Genomic DNA, 19,199 nt, shown 5'->3' with positions numbered 1-19,199 from the left:
TGTCACGCCTGAAAGCGGCTAATTGAATTTTTACGACTTGTTCGAGCCCAGCCAAGAGTCAAAACAACAAGAAAATATCGCAATAAAATGCCCACAGCAACGAGGAAGCGCGAAGCCTAGTACGAACATTTTTATGATCTGCCATAATCGAAATTTTCGTTTTTGGATTTGCCATACTGTAAAGTCGCTTTATTGCCAGTGAACATGCGACAATTGCAGCGCCAATAGAGCATATGTATGCCCAAATATTTCTATTTCCTTTGCTATGTCTGGGTCCTTGTGGCAGTCAGAGTCCTTAACGCGGGTCCCTTCTGTAATAGGATAAGAGCATCATTGGTAACCCTAGCCAGGGTATTATAGTGTCACTATCTATGTTAATTATAACAGTACGATAAGTAAATATCGATAAAGAAAAGCGGCTGGAGAGAAGAAGTGGAAGGCAGTCTCTCTACAGTACTAGCAGTAAGAAGACGTGTTGTTAAAAATAAAAAGGCAACCCGAACATAAGTTAAATCAACGAAGAAAATCATACTATTACAATATCAGAAGTGGGATTGACTCAGAAAAAAAAAAAAAAAAAAAAAAAACACAACAAAATGGAAAATATAAATATAAATGACGTGTCAATAGCGACATTGAAAAGTTGGTTGGCATTACTAAATTTGCCAACAGAGGGTACCAAAACTGAGCTGATGGCGAGATTAAATAAGGTACCAGTGGATATCCGAGACGATGCTGCAAAGGAACTTGAAGTTCAACGTAACAAGGAACAGACAATTGAGGCTCAAAATGAGTTGCAAAACATAATGCAACAACAGCGTGACGAAATAGCAAATGGCGCCGAGATGCTGAAATTGATGCGTCTCGAAATTGAAGCGTCTCGAAAATTCCTAGAAGAATTTCAAGTAACGGTGAACCGCAACTCGCACATCGGCGGGAGCGACGGGGGAGAGCAAGAAAGTGAAGTCGGCGATTTATTGCAGCTAGAGGATGGTCACACTGAAGAAAGACCACGGTCGACGGATGGCAACGCTGGTGCAGCTGATTACACTGGAACGGATGGCAACGCTGGTGCAGCTGATCACGCTGGTGCAGCGGGCAACGCTGGGGCAGCTGGAAGGATCGACGAAAGTGGCAACGCTGTCGGAGGCAACTTAAATAATTGCATCCAAACTGGAGCGATGATGTTAGCCAAGGAAATTTTATTAGAATTTACTGGAGAAAGTGAGGTGCGTAAATGGGTAATGCAATTCTTCAATGTGGCCAAGATCTACAGACTAAATGATATGCAACAGCACTTGCTTTGTATAAGCAAATTGAAAGGCGGTGCTTTGAAGTGGTTGCATGCAGACCCTATGCGCATCATTGCTCCGATTGACGAGATGCTAAATCAATTGGTTTTGGCCTTCGGGGGAGGATTTTCGAAGTCGGAACTACGACAGAAGTTCGAGGATCGGGTTTGGAAACCAGATGAGGTGTTCGCCACATATTTTAGCGAAAAAAGCATATTGGCACAGGACATCAACATTGATGTAGAGGAGTTAATGGAGGGTATTATTCGAGGCATACCTTGCGAAAACTTGCGCACTCAAGCTAGTATGCATTGCTTTACCAATCCGGCTCAAATTTTACGTGCGTTTGCAGCTATAAAGTTGCCAATTAAACGGGTACGAAACCATGTAGTGAAACAAACTGCACAGGAAGCACAGGCGGACAAACAACAACGTTGCTACAATTGCAATGTTAAGGGCCATTGGGCCAAAGATTGTTTAAAGCCCAAACGGGAGGCAGGATCTTGCTATGCGTGCGGCTCAAAGGATCATTTAATAGCAGGATGTCCAAATAAAAAGTATGATATGGAAAACAAATATGTAAGATACTTAAGAATTCATTTTAGTAACTCATTTAACAAATCAATAATTGCAGAATGCCTTATAGACTCTGGCAGCCCTATTTCATTTTTAAAGGAAAAGTTTGTGCCATTAAAAGTAAAGCGTATGCCAGATGCAAATTCGTATGTAGGTTTAAATGAAAGTAAATTGAAAAATTTTGGAAAAATTTTATGTTTTATGAAGAAAAAGTTAATAAATGTTTATTTTAATGTTATAATTGTGGCAAATGAGTCTATGAGGTATGACGCTGTGCTTGGTAGAGATTTTATGGATTCTTTTGGTTTAAATATTGATTTAAGAACATTAAAAATTGTGAACGGGCATAAAGTTGATCACCAGAATAATGGTAAAAATGATATCATAGCTACAAGCTACAAAGAAAAACAAAAAAAAGTGGACGATGAAGATATCAAACACGAGCAAAATGAAACTATATTGTTAAATGATAAAATCGTTAATAAGGAAATAGTCAGTAATGAAACTGGTAGTGATGAATTAGTTAGTGAGAAAATTGGTAGTCCGGAAACGCTTGGTGATAAAGTTGGTAGTGATGAGATAGTTAGAAATAAAATAATTAGTGGTGAAATAGTTAGAAATGAAGTGATTGGGATCGAAACTGTTAGTGATGAGATAGTTAGTTATGGAGAGCTTAAGCTCGAACCTGATAGTGAAGAAGTTGTTAGTGATGAAATTATCTATAATCAAACCGGGATTGAAAAAGTGATTATAGAAGATATAGGAAACAGTGCAGTTAAAATTAATAATCATGTTAATGAAGCGCCAGTGAATAGCGAAATCATGGGAGTGTTAGAAGAGAATTTTGAGAAGGATATCTTAACAATAAGTTGGGAAGATTCTAACAAAAGAGAAAATATATATATTTTAAGTGAAGATATTGATTACAGCACAAAGTGTGAATTTGAAAGTTTATTTGAAAATACTTATGTAAAAGCGAAAAGGCCAAATCAGCCAAAATTAAGACATGAGTTAAGCATAAGATTAGAAAACGACAAAGTATTTAATTGTACACCTAGGCGGTTATCTTATATGGAAAAAGAAAAGTTGCAAGAATTATTAGACGACTATTTAAAAGATGGAATCATTAGGCCAAGTTGTTCAGAGTATGCATCACCTATAGTACTAGTGAAGAAAAAAACTGGAGACATGAGGTTATGTATTGATTTTAGAAGACTGAACAAAATTATATGTAGAGACAACTACCCGCTACCATTGATCGACGATTTATTAGACAGACTATGCGGAAAAACAGTATTTTCAAAGTTGGATCTAAAAAACGGGTATTTTCATGTTTTTGTTAATGAGCAATCTATTAAATACACTTCATTTGTTACCCCTTTAGGACAATATGAATTTCTTAGGATGCCCATGGGTTTAAAAACTGCGCCACATGTATTTCAAAGATTTGTTAATAACATATTTTGTGATATGATAAAAGATAATAAGGTAATTGTTTACATGGATGATATTATGATAGCAAGTACAAACATAAAGGAACACATGGAGACCTTAAAGGAAGTGTTTATAAGACTGGTGCAAAACAAATTAGAGTTGAAATTAGATAAGTGTGAATTTTTTAAAAGCAGCGTTAAATATTTAGGATTTGTGGTGGATAGTAAAGGCGTTAGGGCTGATGAAAAAGGGTTAGAAGCGGTTAAATCCTTTCCAATACCAAACAAAATTCAGGGAGTACAAAGTTTCCTAGGGTTATGCTCCTACTTCAGGAGGTTCATTTTAAACTTTTCTATATTAGCTAAACCCTTATATGATTTATTGAAAAAAGATAAGAAATTCAAGTTTGGAGAAGAGGAGTTTAAGTGTTTTAATATGTTAAAAGATAAATTGTTAGAGGCGCCAGTACTATCAATATATAATTACAAAGAAGAAATAGAACTACATTGTGATGCCAGCGCAGTGGGATTTGGGGCTGTTTTATTTCAAAAAAAAGAAGATAGGAAATTACACCCGATTTTTTATTTTTCTAAAAGAACAACCGAAGTAGAGTCTAAATATCATAGTTTTGAGTTAGAAACGCTAGCCATCATTTACGCATTACGCAGATTTCGTATATATCTGCAGGGAAAACGATTTAAAATAATGACAGATTGCAACTCTTTAACTTTAACGCTTAACAAAATAGATTTAAATCCGAGAATTGCTAGATGGGCGTTAGAACTACAAAATTACGATTTTGAGTTAGTGCATAGATCGGGCAAGCAAATGCAACATGTGGATGCGTTAAGCAGATGTTATGAGGACATTTTAGTTATTGAATCCAATAGTTTTGAGGACAATTTAGTTATTTGCCAAAGCAAAGATGACAAACTGGTAGATATTAGAAAGATGTTAGAAAAAGAAGAGCACAAGCTATTCGAAATGAGAAATGGGGTCATTTACAGAAAAACAAATGATGGCAGATTAGTTTTTTATGTACCAAAGGATATGGAAGAACATGTACTTTACAAATATCATGATGAGTTGGGACATGCTGGGAGAGATAAGATGATCGATGCCATTGGAAAGAGTTACTGGTTCCCATATATTAAGGAAAAAGCAATAAAGCATATAGGGAATTGTTTAAAATGCATTGCCTTCGCCCCCAAGACGGGTAAGAGTGAAGGACTATTACATAGCATACCGAAAGGAAACAAACCGTGGGAGATGATCCATATAGACCATTATGGACCAATTAATGCAGGAAGGGCTAATAAATATATATTGGCGGTGGTTGACGGATTTTCAAAATTTGTTAGACTATATACAGCAAAGACAACAAGTACGAAAGAAGCGATTAAGGCATTAAAAGATTATTTCAGAGCGTATAGTAGACCTAAGTTCATTGTATCGGACAGAGGGAGTTGTTTTACTGCAAAAGAGTTTGATGAATTTTTAAAAAATGAGGGAGTAACGCATATTAAAATAGCAACGGGTTGTCCGCAAGCAAATGGTCAGGTGGAAAGGTTGAATAGAGACTTGGGTCCGATGATGGCAAAAATGGCGGAGCCAGAAAATGGTTTACATTGGGATGTTATTATAGAAAATGTTGAATATGCAATAAACAACACACAACACAAAAGCATAAAGAAATTTCCAAGCGAAATGTTATTCGGATTACAACAGAAAGGAAAAGTTGTTGATGAATTAAAAGAAAAATTAGAAGAGTTTACACAGGTGAACACGTGTGATAAAAGAAATTTAGAAAATATAAGAAAGAGTGGAGAAATATATCAAAAAGAAGCTCAAATCAGAAATGAAGAGCGGATTAATAAAAAGAAGAAAGTATCAGTAGAATATAAAATAGGTGACTATGTCATGGTAAAAAATTTTGATAGCACACCAGGAGTTTCAAAAAAGTTAATACCAAGATATAAAGGGCCTTATAGTATAGAAAAGATTTTAAAAAATGATAGATACTTGTTAAAGGATGTAGAAGGCTTTCAATTATCTCGCAACCCGTACGTTGGTATCTGGAATAGCCAAAACTTTAAGCATTGGATGCGAAAATAGGCAATAAGCATTAGTTATAAAGATAGACACACATATAAAAGACAGAGATCGGGAGCTCTCTTTGTCAGGATGGCCGAGTTGTAATAGGATAAGAGCATCATTGGTAACCCTAGCCAGGGTATTATAGTGTCACTATCTATGTTAATTATAACAGTACGATAAGTAAATATCGATAAAGAAAAGCGGCTGGAGAGAAGAAGTGGAAGGCAGTCTCTCTACAGTACTAGCAGTAAGAAGACGTGTTGTTAAAAATAAAAAGGCAACCCGAACATAAGTTAAATCAACGAAGAAAATCATACTATTACACTTCAAAACAGAAACCCCCCACGAAACTCTACGCCAAAGTCATTTCCGTGCAATAAAAGTCTGGCGCATTGCAATTTGCTGTTCAAAATGGGCGTAAACGTGGGCGAGTGCAATGAACCGCTAGTAAAAAGTGGTGGCATATACCAAAAAAAAAAAAGTTTACGTAACATAGTCGTGAATTTTGCGCCTAAAAAGTATTCAAAAGGATGCGTTGCTGGTGTGCAGAGGATGTGGCGGGACGTTGAGATAGCTGATAAGCAACCAACATAGCAAACGCTACAACAATTGTAAAACTGACAGCCTTTTGTTGTCCTTTGCTGTTGCGCAATGATGGGCAGTGTCTGATGTTCAATGCCCTGTAATTGAAATTGGCATGGGGTATGTTCAGCAGCAGTTCGCGACGAGTTAGAAGCAATATTTATTGCGCGTATGTATTAAAAATACACTGTAATAACTATTATCATTATTCTTATGTTAAAAAATATACAAAAGTACTAATTCACTTTCCTTCTATAATATTTCTCTTGTTTTTCGTCCGGAACCTTTTTCTGTTTCACATAAATTTATTTTTTCTTTAATATAGGGTATTTTAAGCTCTGGCTCAAACTCAAACTACAAACCTTACACACATTCTGTAGAGCTTGTAAAAATATAAAGTATATCCATTTGTATGCAACTCTTGAAAAACAAACAGAAAATAGAAAATAACATGAGCTTATTACGTTCTGTTTTTTGTTGTTTCTTTCGTTATTCGTTACCTTGTGTGTGTGTGTGTGAGTGAGTGTGTGTGTGTGTGTGAGTGTGTGTGTGAGTGAGTGAGTGTGTGAGTGAGTGTGTGTGTGTGTGTGTGTGTGTGTATGTGTGAGTGTGTGTGAGTGTGTGTGTGTGTGTGTGAGTGTATGTATGTATGTATGTATGTATGTATGTGTGTATGTGTGTATGTGTGTGTGTGTGTGTGTGTGTGTGTGTGTGTGTGTGTGTGTGTGCGTTTGTGTGTATGCGTGTGTACATATGTGATATTTTTACAGCATTCTGTGTTATGCGAGCGTGTGCGTGTTCATTTCTCTACATTGTGCGTTTAGTTAAACATCTATATGACCTTGTTTAATACCCTGTAATTGGCCACAAGTAAATATATATATATATATATATATATATATATATATTCATATATAAAATGCTAATTGCAGTTGTATATATAAATATGGGCAAAACAGTTTTGTGTAAGTACTCATAATTATATAAGACATTTTAGTTAGCCAAGTAATTAACAACGATAATGAACCCTGTAATTTGAACAAATGTAAATGTGGCTAGAACTGATTTAAAATATTTGTAAAAATTTTATTTAGTCTTAATTACCTTAAATAGTTCAAGTCTCTCACATAAACCATTTTTTGTAATAGTTCTATGGCAGGGTATTTGCGATTTATTATTTACGTCTCTCTTTCGCCTCTCCACTTTTTTAATATTTTATCTTCTAACAGCTGCCGCTGTCGCTGTTTTTCCTCTTGACCATTTAAAGTTTTCATTTTGAAGCGTTTTAAAATTTTGTTTGTGCATATTCTTAATTGGCTGAAATTAAAATTTTAATGACCCTCCATTTTCATTGCGGGCCGTGTAAACTGACCAAAGACGCAAACACTTAGTTTCGCAGCCGTTGAATTGAGTTTTGGCTCCGAAACACTGTTAATTTTACTAACTTAATTAACTTTAAGCGTCGCGTCTGTGCCTTCCTCTTCTACTTCTAATTTATCTACAATTTATTTAGCATCAAAATTTGCATTTTACGTGCTGTTTTTGGATGTGAAAAACTTTAAACATTTATCTCCAAGTACCTTTTGTAATATATCAATGTCCCGCTCTGAAATATCCCAAGAAAAGCGTTGAGTTTCCAAAAAATCACAAAGTAGTTATTTAATAACTTATTTCTCAGTTTCAAGATACTTTGATTAAACGATATTATTATATGCTTATATAAACGTACTCCCAATATCAACAGCTTTCCTATTTAGTAGGTTAACGAAGAAGCAATTTTAAATTTGAATTAAAATTAATTGGTTTTTGATATATACAAAGATAAATCTCATATATATTGGCTACATTTAATAAAAGATATTGATAAACCAATTTTTTAAATTCATAATGCACATGGAGCATATATAAAAGAAAATGCTAATTGCAGTTTTCAGACTTTGCAATTAAAATAAGTTAAATATTTATTTAAAATTGTGCAAGTTGAAACATGGATGCCAACGGGTTGGTGCAACTGGCGGAGGGGTCGCGGGGCACGTTGCAGGGGCAGGGATGTGAGTATTCAGCATGGTTTAACGTGACTATTTGGATAACACAGCACCCCGCTCGGATTGCTAACTGCGCATAGCGAATGTTAACAGAAAGCCAAACGAATGCTTCAGTAGGACAATAAAGAAAGAGAGGGAAGCTGATTTTAGCTGCCACGCAATATGTGTGCATTGGGAGGCGGAGTGGTAGAGTTTAACATAAGTTTAATTGAATCTCTATCGCCTAGCAAAATGAGACTGACTGACGTCAAATGGTCTCAGCTGTAAATATATACTATATAGTTGATACAGAGGTTAAAGCGTGCTACAAACGCCTTAAGATACAATTTATGTTGCTAAAGTGCTGCAATAATGCGTTATCAATGGCAAGCAATTGTCTATTCGCATTCGCATCCTTCGGCCACACACAGATATTGAAGGTTCCAAAGGCGTTCACCCACAAACATTTGACCCTACTCTACAAATTGTGGATTCCACAGCGGTACGTTGCGTGCATAGCAAGTTATGTGCGCATGTCTGTGTGTGTGTGCGCGTGTTTGTGTGCTTGGGCATGTGCTTAGGTGTGTGTGTGTGTGCTCGGGTGTGTGTTATGCAAATTTATTCATAGTTTCCGCCTTTTGACTCATTATCATTGACTCGCATTGAAGTGCAGCGACTGCGTATAATTTATATCGATGGCTATCTGCTACTAATATCTATTAGATACTTTATTTTTACTCTGGCCTGGCTATGCATAATTTAAAGGGCGTATGTGTGTGTATGGCTATACGCTGGACACATTGACCTTGAGCTGTTAATATTGCGCAGTGCTGTGATTTCGTATGTCAAGCTATTAAGACATGTGGAAAATTTAATTGAATATACCCTGCACGAAACGATGTGGTGTAGAAAGGAAAGAGGCAAAGCCTTTAAATACGTATGAATTTACGAAGCCTATTTAGGTATGCTTATCTGCCCAAGTAAATCAATCCAATTTAACATTTGAGTCCGATACCCTCTAAACTTTAAGGAATTTTTCAAGATAAACACCTTGTTATTAACAAAATTATTATCCTGATTATTAACAAAGTATAAAACCGTATGTGGAATATGTGACCTAAAATGTCACATACGAGATTACGAATATCTTCTAAGCCAGCAATAAGCACATATTGACAAATTAAATGTTGCTTACGTTTCGCGCACAGGCTTATTGAAATATACGGTAAGCCGGTTATAATGGACCTGAGACTAGCTCATTTATTAGTCACACACAATTTGAAGAAATTCCCCCAAAAGCTAAAAATAAGTACATTTATCTCTGAATTGTACCTGAAGTAGTATATAGTATGTTTTATGTAAGAAAATCATATTCTAGTTAAAAAATGGTGCTTAACGTTGCAGCATTTTAAGAGAATTTCAAACAAACAAAAAACTATGCTGATTGAATTTAAGCGCATTAATTATAAGTAACGCCCTAATCTATAGCCGCAACTAAAGCTAACCAGCATTGGCTGTGGTCTTAGGCCAGCTTTACTACAAACCAACACTTTTTTGAGCAGTGTGTGTCTGTTTGAACATTCTTAAATAGATAAACGCATTTAAATTGGTAGGAAGTGTAAACTTTGCCAGCAGCAGCAGTAAAATCATGACCAAAATTTATTTTGACAACGCGTGCAGTGGGCAAAGCGCCAGTTGGGCGACGGGAGTTTGGGAAGGGGGGCGGTGTGTGGTTTGGCATACTGTCCACGCGCTGCGGGCGGGCCAAAAAATGAAATGACCAAAAAAGCGTCAAGCAGACAAAAAGCCCGTTGCAGCTGCAGCAAATGCCATGGCGCTTATTAATGGGTCATGTGTGCGTTGTAAAGTTTGGCCAACACCGAAGTTGGCCTTCTCTCAATTTCTGTTGTTGCTTTTGCTGTTGTTGTTGTTGTTGTTGTTGTTGTTGAAGCGCTTTAAACTTTGGCAGTAAAAGTTGCAAGGGAAAAGTTTATGGGTGCCATCACGCATACTAACTCAGCGCCCGCTGGTTGCAGCCGCAGCAGGTCGCGCCCAGAGGTGAGAAAATATACACATATATGGGAATGGCTCTTGCTGGTTCATTTTTGTTAATTTCCCAGGCACAAAATAATGAGACGCATATTTGCATATTTTTCAGCTAACAATAAAGCAATATCCACATCAACAACAACAACAACAACAACAACGACGATTGTAAATTGAAAGCGGGTTTACAGAAATTTACATAAAACACTTTTCGCAAAAGGCGCTACAAATACATAAATCAAAATCAACAACATCATCGTCATCAACAACAGCCTCATGGCATTTGGCTCACTCAATCGAATGGACATTAGTGCTGACCACGTGTCGTGTTTGCTTTCGTGTGCGTGTTAGTGCCTGTTCTTGTTGAGCAAAGCTGGAAGACAAGAAAGCGGAAGCCACGACATCTCAACCTTTTAACAATAAACACGCCTCAATATCAGACTAAAACAACGACTCAAAACCAATATTAGTAACATAATTTTTAACAAACATTCGGCATTCAATTGATGTGACTTAACATAACTAAAACTCGACCCAAAACTAAATAAAAACTAACTAACATGACATGACCATTATGACCCTAAAAGACAAAATCCAACATTAACAGCACTCAACAGACTTTAACACAACTAAAGAAGACTCGAATTTAAGTTGGACACGATTCAGCGAGACTAAATCCAACCACTTTTAATACGAGCTGACACGGGCCATTAAAAGTTAATATAGTTACTTCAGAAAGAGTTGACACGAGCTCAACACGTCCCAGCTTAACCCAAAGTACTTAACACGATGCTACAAGACAACCAGACACGACTTAACATGACTTCACAATCAACATAACACGAATCAATAGAAATTGTCATCTGCTTCTTCACCTGCTGCCTTTTTGAAACAACCCGACTGACTGGACGTAACATAACACGAATCAACAGAAATTTTCACCAACTTTTCACGTTCTTATATCGTAAAAGCCTTCGCCAAGCTCTCATCTCTAGCTGCGCGACACACACGGCGTATGCGTCATAAATGTGAAATGTGCCCTTCGTTTTGGGTTCTGCGGCAAGTTGACTCGTTTCAAATCACAATGTCGCGTGCTGTTGTTGTTGTTATAGCAACATTCTCGGATTCATGCCAAGCATCAAAATTGAAAATTCAATGTGTTTGTAATTGCCAAAAATGGACGTTTCGATTTTGGCCCTTCGGGGAATTGGCTTATAAATTCTGGTTTGTGCCGTGCAAGGAAATTGCGTATACGCAGCGTTGCGCCATTTGGCATTTGGCAATCGTGCGCTGTGAAGGAAATTAAGTGGCTGCTGATTGCGAATGGCCAAAAGTGGGCACACTTAATGGACTGTAGCTTATATTGATTAATAGATCTTGGCCTTAGTTATTTGCAATGGTAATGTTAGGTCCCTGGCCATATTAAGATTTGCAAAGTTAAAGTCAAGTAATATGACAGCTTTGGGCAACTCATTTACAAAAGTAAAATCCAATGAGAAAACCAATTACATCCGTTGGGAATTCCAGAAGACGAAGGAAAAGAAACAAACTTCCTAAATTAAACAGTGAGTTAGTAATTTTCCAGTTGTTAGTAATTATTATTGTAATTTTTCGGCAGATAGTCAAATTTGTTTGGACGTTGCGGTATGTAGGAAAATTATTTTAAGTTACATTTATACATTTTATTTAAACATATTTTTTATCGGATTGATTAAATTAAAATTGAATTCAAATCGAATGGCCAATTATTTTATTTAAATTGCGCACTAGACACATCAAAATTTGACAATGCCCATAAACTGACTTTAGCAAGGCCTCTGTCAAAAGCTAAAAACAAAATAAAATTCGTTTTAACCTAAAATGCAGCCAAGTGCGTAAAGACAACCGAACAAACAGGACGCAGAAGCGCGTTGGTTTTGTAAACAAAGGCCAAAAATTGAAAAAACAAAAAACACAAACAAAACGAAGTCAAACTGAGCTCTGTCGTTGACCTGGCGCGTAATTAAAGCTGCTTCCAAACCGAAATTCAGTCAGCCCCGGAAGTTGTTTAACAAAAGAAAAAATCGTTCGCCGTCCTTTTCAGTAACAAAACACATCCTGTTGCGACGTTGTGAGTGGCCGCTGCAGGTTTTCGGCCACTAGCGGAAAATTCAAAGTGCCAGAGCATAAAAATCCCAAAAGCAATACAAGCTAAAATTGGTGAGCAAAAAAATTGGGGTTGGGGTGGGTGGAGGCTTTTAATTGTCGGTCAGAAGGGTTGACAATAATTGGAACAGCCGCAACATGGCGTTGGATTCTGTTATATGTGCCAACCGCCTTAGGGTTTTAGATAGTGGCAGCTGCGCAAAGTGCAAAAATTGAAATCCCTTTCGCTATCAAATCGCCACAAAAAATAAAAGGCACATTGTCACACGAAGGTCGTTACAGTAGCTGTCCCAAGCATGTCTCAGCTCTTGTTCAATGTGTTAACTCCGAAGCTTGGCATATTGGCAGTTTTCCAGCAGAATTGAAAACTTCTTTGCATCTATTTCGTAAAGAAGGTCTCTTTCGCCTGTAAATCGTTTGTTTTTTTTATAATCTCTTACCATTATAATTATAATCGAAGCATTGAAAATCTCTTTCGCCTGAATTTCGCCAGCTTCGTCTAATATATTTTTCTACGAAACTGTACAGCAAATCGGAACTCGAACGTGTGTTTTGTTGCCGCATGTGCGGAGCTCATCGTACCTGCTTTTGTGTTCTAGTTATTGTTTCGAAATCGCTGTGTAGTCTACTTTTGGTACAGCTGCTGCAACCACATAAGGAACAACAACTACAGCTACAACTGCCACAACAGTCATATAAATTGCAAAGCAATTAAATTGCACAATTGTTGCTGTCAGTTTTCAGGGCCTCTCGTTATTCTACTGCCGCACTTGTTTGCGTGTTTTACAACATTTTGTTAAGCCTGGCATTTTAGCACCTCAGCGGCTGCAGCAGCAGCAGCAAACAACAATAACAAAAACAACAACAACAGCTGATCGCTGGCATTCCTTGCCAGTGTGTTTTTCTTATTATTGTTTTCCTTTGGAATCGCTGAACATGTGGCAAATGTGGCAGCTGCACGCATCCTTCGCGCTGTGCGGCTCGGGTTTTTGTCCCTGCTAAGGCATTGCATGCAAATTACAACGCACAACAACAACAACTAAAACGCTTAGCAATAACAATAACAACAGCGACAATCAAACAAGCGATTAGCTTTTTTGTTGTTGCCCCATTTTAAATAACAAACTACAAAATTTGTTTATAATTACACATTAGCGGCTAAAATATTGCGCATGCCTCTCATGTGTGTGTTTGGGTGTGTGTGTGGGTGGGTGTGTGTGTTGTAGTTTGTGTGCACTTGGTGCATGTCTCACCAGGATGTGTGTGTGCGCGTGTGTCTCTGTGTGTTGCTGACGAGGCGCCTTTCTGTTATTGCTTTTGTTATTTTGCTTTTATGATGTGCGCTAAATTGTTGTCATTATCGCCGACTGCCATTGCGATTATTCAATTATATATATATGTGTGTGTGTGTGCGTGTATGTGTGTTAAAAGTTGACTAGCTTCAAATAGATGCATTGGTTATACATAAAGATGTAAGCTTAAAGCATTTGCTTAAGTACTTAAACTACACCTCATATGTACATATTTCGACCCAGCAAGCAAATAATTGTGCACTTAATTCAAAAATCCAAATTTGTATGCCTTGGCATTTTTATATTTTTATGAGTTTTCATATATGTAAAAATTCTCCATCAGAATTTAAACTTGTGTTAGACTCTCACAGAATTAATCGCCATGTAAAAGACGAAAGATAACTTAGGGAGCTTGCCTAGCTATTATAACTTGTCCACTTGAGGTTTCATAGAAAATTTCATCACAGCAAGCAAACAAATAAAATAATTCTCCTAATATAAGCATTAAATGTTTATGAAACAGTCAAACAGTATAACTCTCAAAGCCTATCTTATCTTAGTTAACTAGATGATAAATAAAATTAATTAATGCTTTTATGAGTAGTTTGTAATTTATAGAATTTAGTTTAGAAATTTTGTAAACTATAAAAAGGCATAACAACATAACATAGCTTTGGCCCGATACACTTTTCTTTCGGAATTATTTCGCTTTTTGTTTTCTTTTAAACAAAAACTCTTATTTTACAAAAACTGTGTATAGTTGTTACTCAACCGATTTAAATATTCTATACCTATGAAAATTACCTAGAAACATTTTGTTATAAGCGCAAGAGAGCAGTTGTATGAAAAGCCAAGTACAACAAGTTTAGAAGATAACCACAGATGCTTAACACATTTTCTTAATAAAGCCGATTAACACTAATTTATTGAGTTTGGTTTCTGAATAAAATGTAATTTTCTAAGGCATAAAATAGCATGCTGTGTTTAATTTAAGTCCTTAAGCAGTTGTTTAGAGCACGCAAAAGCATTTTATATTGTAAATCACTTTCATTTAAATTATTCCTGCTGTCTGTTAAGGCGCAGCTGTAGCTTGACTACAGTTAAAAGTCTGCACTTCAAATGAAAATCGATTTTCGGCAGCAGCAGCAATGAAATTGCAACGCTTATTTTCCACTTTGAACGTGTTGAACTTTTAACGGCTGACAGAGTCTGAATGCGTTTTGTGTTATTTGATGGTGCATCTTGTTAGAGTTTAATTAGTGTATGCAACAGCAACAAATTGTCGCAGATTACAATCAGAAATTATCAAACGAAATATTAAGCACACATTGTACATATGTATTGTCATGAAACGCATTACAGTGGCCACTCAGAACAACACCTTTGAAGTTTAACAACCGAAACGTGCTTCTTGACCAACATACAACAACATATTATCAACTGTTTGGTTAAGGCACAACCACACACGCACACACACACACACACACACACGCATCGTCCATAAGCACGTACCGCACATTTGTGAAACATTAAAACGTCTTTTCGGATTGAAACATAGCCTACGCGTTTTAACTCTCCCTTCACGCCTTCCCAGCACTCTACTTGCAGCATCTACTCCTTGACCTGTTGCATGTTGTTCACTGCGTTTGCTCAACAAATTGTTTGTGTGTGTGGCAATAAAATTATAACAACACAACCACACTCAATAATTGCAATCTGGCGCAGCAGCAGATCTAATATGTGTTCTCTTGGCCAAGTCCAGCATTAGAAGAAGAAGAACAATCAGAGTTATGGCCATAGCAAAACGCATTTTAAAGTGCTTTTAGCTGCTTGTTAGCTATATTGGCCACAATGCACACAACTTACAGTAATCGTAACTATTGCTTGTTTTTTGAGACATTTTGGCACAGAGCGTACGTTGCGTATATGCAATATAATATAGATAGACCAGACATATGGCTTAAAGCAATATTATAATTGGGCCATTTACTGTAAACACGCACTTACAAACTTACAAATAATTATTTTGACACACACTAGCAAAACATTGAATTTGTCGGCAAAGCAAATCTGGGTTTGAGATCAAGTCCAAAAGTTACGTAGATAGTTAAATATTGTGACTATATGCTTCACTTACTAAAATTCAGTTATCAAATTTAATTGATGTTTAACTACTTTGTTAACATCTTAATTTATGACAATTGAAGTATACAACATTTCGTTAAACGCCAATCTTAATAACGCCTAAAGGTAGGCAATATTTTATGGAAAATTGTGAATTTAAGGAAATGGCGGTTAATCGGAAAGTTTGATGGGAGTAATATAGAAAGAAATTGGAATTTAAGTTATAACCAAAAGTAAGACACAAATATTCAATTATTCAAAAGAATATTTGAATATAACAATAATTGCTTTACAAAGCTATAAATATACGTTTTTTCAAATAAAATAAATATACATGTTATTTTAACTAACTACCGGAAACTACAGAACTAACTTATTTTTCCGTAGAAATTTATATTAAAAAAAATATCTGAACGCTTGCCAATTGGGCTTATATGTCGAAAGACTAGGCTAGGAAACGACATATATAAATTTAGCTAAAAATAAAAGGGAAGAAAAATCACGAGAAATCTATTCAAATATGTATTTGATGATAGTTAGATGTGGGTTATGTATATAAGTAACAGGTATTTGATAATTGTGTTCGGTGAGCAGCTGTTAGAGCTTACCTTGTGGCTGTCAGGCAGGCAAACGCTTTTATTGGTGTCTGAAACCTGCAATATACAAAAAAAACCAGAAAAGAAAATGTCGCCACTGATATAAAAAATTTTCAAATGCTCGCTATGTAATTTTTTTTTTTTTTTTTTTTTTGGTTTGCGGTTCTTTTTTCTTTTTATTCTTTTTACTTTTACTTTATTGGATGGGGTTTGGAGGTATTATAGGTATTTGAAGTTTGGTTTTATATTGATTGGCAAAAATGTTTGCAATTTACTTTTTGGTTATGGGGGTATGGTGAGAGAAAGGAGAGAGGAAAGAATGTTATTTCTGTCTATAAATATGCGAAAAACTACATTTGGGTTGCGCATTTGCTATGCATAGTTAAATGTGTGTGTATGGTATATATGTACGTATGTGTTTACAAGGACAATATCAAATGGGTTTACATTTTTGTATGGCCGACAACTTGTATTTGATGCTTTTCAATTAAATGTAAAAGAATATTTGTGTTATTTTAGTTTTGTGTTTTAAATGGCTGGCAATAAGTAAAAGGGGCATATATAAATATAAATACAAAATGCACAAATATATTAATTTGTTACGCATGTTTCGCACTTAGTAATGGCTATTTACAATGGGTTAGTGAGGCACACGCACACACACACAGGTCAAAAATTTGTCAAATGAAGTATGTAGATGGATTATATAAGATTTTCAATTTAACTTTAATAAAACTAATACTGTATTAATTTCTGTAAAAATATATACATGATTATTAAAATGCACAACAATTTTTTAACTTCACTCTGACCAGCGACTAAATATGTCCAATACCAAAAATGATGTGCAAATACATACACAGGCACTCACATAAAAAGAGTACAGCCTGCACGGTGTACATATAACAGCAGGAACAACTACGTGTCAAGCCATAAATTTAAACATAAAATTAAGAAATAATTCGAGTTGTTAAAAATGTTGATGTAAAATTCATACATGTTTGTGGCTAGCAGAAAAACAATTAAATTTCATTAATTAATTACAAAACCAAACCATTTACAAATAGGGAAATATTTATATAAAGCACAAATGCGCGCACACACAAACAATTATGTGCGCTGATCAAATACAAAACTGGTTGTTGGAATTAATAAACAAATGTAAGCCACGCAGATTCACAGGATTAATAATACAGCAACCCCCTCCCTACCCCTTCACACCACGCGCATAAACTATGCAATAAATTTACAACATTTTTAAATTGCCAGTATGCGTTTATTGTAAGAGATGATTGCCTACTTTTTGGGGCGCCAAACACATACACACAAGGGAGAGTGGAATAGGGTTAAGGACCAACAGCTAAAAACAGTACAGATTGTTATATATAACATATATATATGACATAGATAACACTACAGCTACTGACCCTAAAAATGATTTTATATTATTAAAATGAGTTACTTACAATTAACATTAAGAGACAAGAACAACACCAACAATAACAGACATAAAAATAAATTCAATAGCCAGAGAAATATAATCCAACAACAACAACATCAGTGATAATAGTTACACGAATTATAAATAGACATCCATAAATTGTCTTTTAGTTTGTGTCTATTTAAGTGTTTGATAAATATGATTTGCTGCCATAATTGAAATAGATTATATGAACAAATTCTGCGTATGCATGATATTTATTGCATTAACCCTCAAATGTATATATATATATAAATAATTATATGCCAATCAAATGTATATATGTATGTATAAATAATTATATGCCAATTATTGAAAGCTGATAACACACATGAATTGCTAATTAGATAAATGTTGAATTGATTTAACTTTGTTTGCTTTTATATTTATCTAATATTTTTTATTCAAATGAAAATTTTGAAAACTAGAAATGGTATGTTGAGCACTTTAGTTTATTTCAGATATGATTTATGAGATGGAGCAGCTAAATTCTGTATCATTTTACCATGTTAATATAAATAACTTCTTAAGCTATGCCACTCTTTATTTTCTCTAGATAGTCTATTAAATGTAACTGAATTATTTTAATGATTCAACTACTATTATTTAGTTACGCTTTGGCGTTTTAGTTACAATTACTTTAGCTGAAGTAACTCCCATGCTAAGTTAACAGCAGCTGAGATATGTTAATGAAACTGAGCTTTGTTAAATATATGCAGTAATAGAATCAGCTCTGTTGTGAGGCTTGCATGTTAATCTATGTTAACATGAGACATAAATAATGCTAACGTTACATATATATTTGCGTTATATGTTACATGTATATTTGCATTAGCTGAATTTACTCTGAATCGAAGGGTATGTTAAAAGCCTACACAAATAACAGCAGCTGAGCTATGTTAATGAAACCGAATTGCGTTTATTATATGAAGTAATAGAAACAACTCTGTTGTGCGGTTTGCATGTTAATCTACGTTAACATCAGACAATGCTATTTGATGTAAGCTTAGCATACATAGCTTACAGTACTTTAATTAAGCTAATGTACAATATATTGTCCCGTAAGGCCTTTCCATTTATTTGATGTATAGTTCTCGAAAACAGAGGTAAGCCTGGCTAGTCATGTTATGTTATGCAACATTTTTCTAAGTAGTATGCAAAAGTGTTAGTTTTGATACAATTTCTTCCTTGTTTAGATAAAAGCGCTTTCATCTCATGTTAAGTGACACAGATTTAAGTCCTGTTTTAGCTACATTCCCATATCGTTGACAAGTCAACTCTTTAAAAAGACAACACTTTTCGCCACCTTTTTAAGCTGACAGTCATGCGTCTTTTACCCTAATTATTTGCGTCGTAGGCTAAAAACCCCTTTAGCCAGCAAGATCTCGACGGGCAAATAAATCCGTGACACCAAAATGTCAACAAGCAGCGGCAGCAGCAGCATAAACACTCGAGCCAACCACTGAAAAGGCTAATGAGTGAAAAAGGGGAGGAGCGGATGAAGAGGAAAT

The 19,199-nt window shown here is 35.6% G+C and overlaps 2 protein-coding genes across 7 annotated transcripts in view; one reads left to right on the top strand and one right to left on the bottom strand.

Annotated features, from left to right (window-relative positions):
* Positions 1–19,199, bottom strand: part of msi (RNA-binding protein musashi) — a 149,290-nt gene that overhangs the window by 40,092 nt on the left and 89,999 nt on the right. For 3 of the 5 annotated variants that reach the window (XM_032433728.2, XM_070207382.1, XM_070207383.1), the window contains exon 3: positions 16,221–16,265. The exons of the other annotated variants lie outside the window; for them this stretch is intronic. In XM_032433728.2, the coding sequence (XP_032289619.1) occupies positions 16,221–16,265 (45 nt within the window). The remainder of the gene's footprint in view (positions 1–16,220; positions 16,266–19,199) is intronic. 5 annotated transcript variants of the gene reach the window in all.
* On the top strand, positions 313–4,951 carry LOC138910954 (uncharacterized). Of its 2 annotated transcripts, none has more exons than XM_070207385.1 (2): positions 313–1,849; positions 1,927–4,951. In XM_070207385.1, exons 1-2 carry the CDS (start codon positions 597–599, stop codon positions 2,030–2,032), a joined length of 1,359 nt encoding a protein of 452 aa, XP_070063486.1. In that variant the 5' UTR covers positions 313–596; the 3' UTR covers positions 2,033–4,951. The 2 variants fall into 2 exon arrangements, with proteins under 2 accessions (XP_070063486.1, XP_070063487.1); XM_070207386.1 differs by having other exon boundaries at positions 314–1,871.

This window comes from Drosophila virilis, chromosome 2 (genome assembly GCF_030788295.1).
Source record: "Drosophila virilis strain 15010-1051.87 chromosome 2, Dvir_AGI_RSII-ME, whole genome shotgun sequence".
Taxonomy (NCBI): Eukaryota; Metazoa; Arthropoda; class Insecta; order Diptera; family Drosophilidae; genus Drosophila; species Drosophila virilis.
This window is presented reverse-complemented; position numbering and strand designations above follow the sequence as displayed.

What these genes read in the sequence shown, in the direction of transcription:
- LOC138910954 (XM_070207385.1), top strand. Translation starts at nt 597, where the DNA reads ATGGAAAATATAAATATAAATGACGTGTCAATAGCGACATTGAAAAGT. An exon ending in GCAGGATGTCCAAATAAAAA is followed by an intron (nt 1,850 to 1,926) that starts GTATGATATGGA and finishes CAATAATTGCAG; the next exon opens with AATGCCTTATAGACTCTGGC.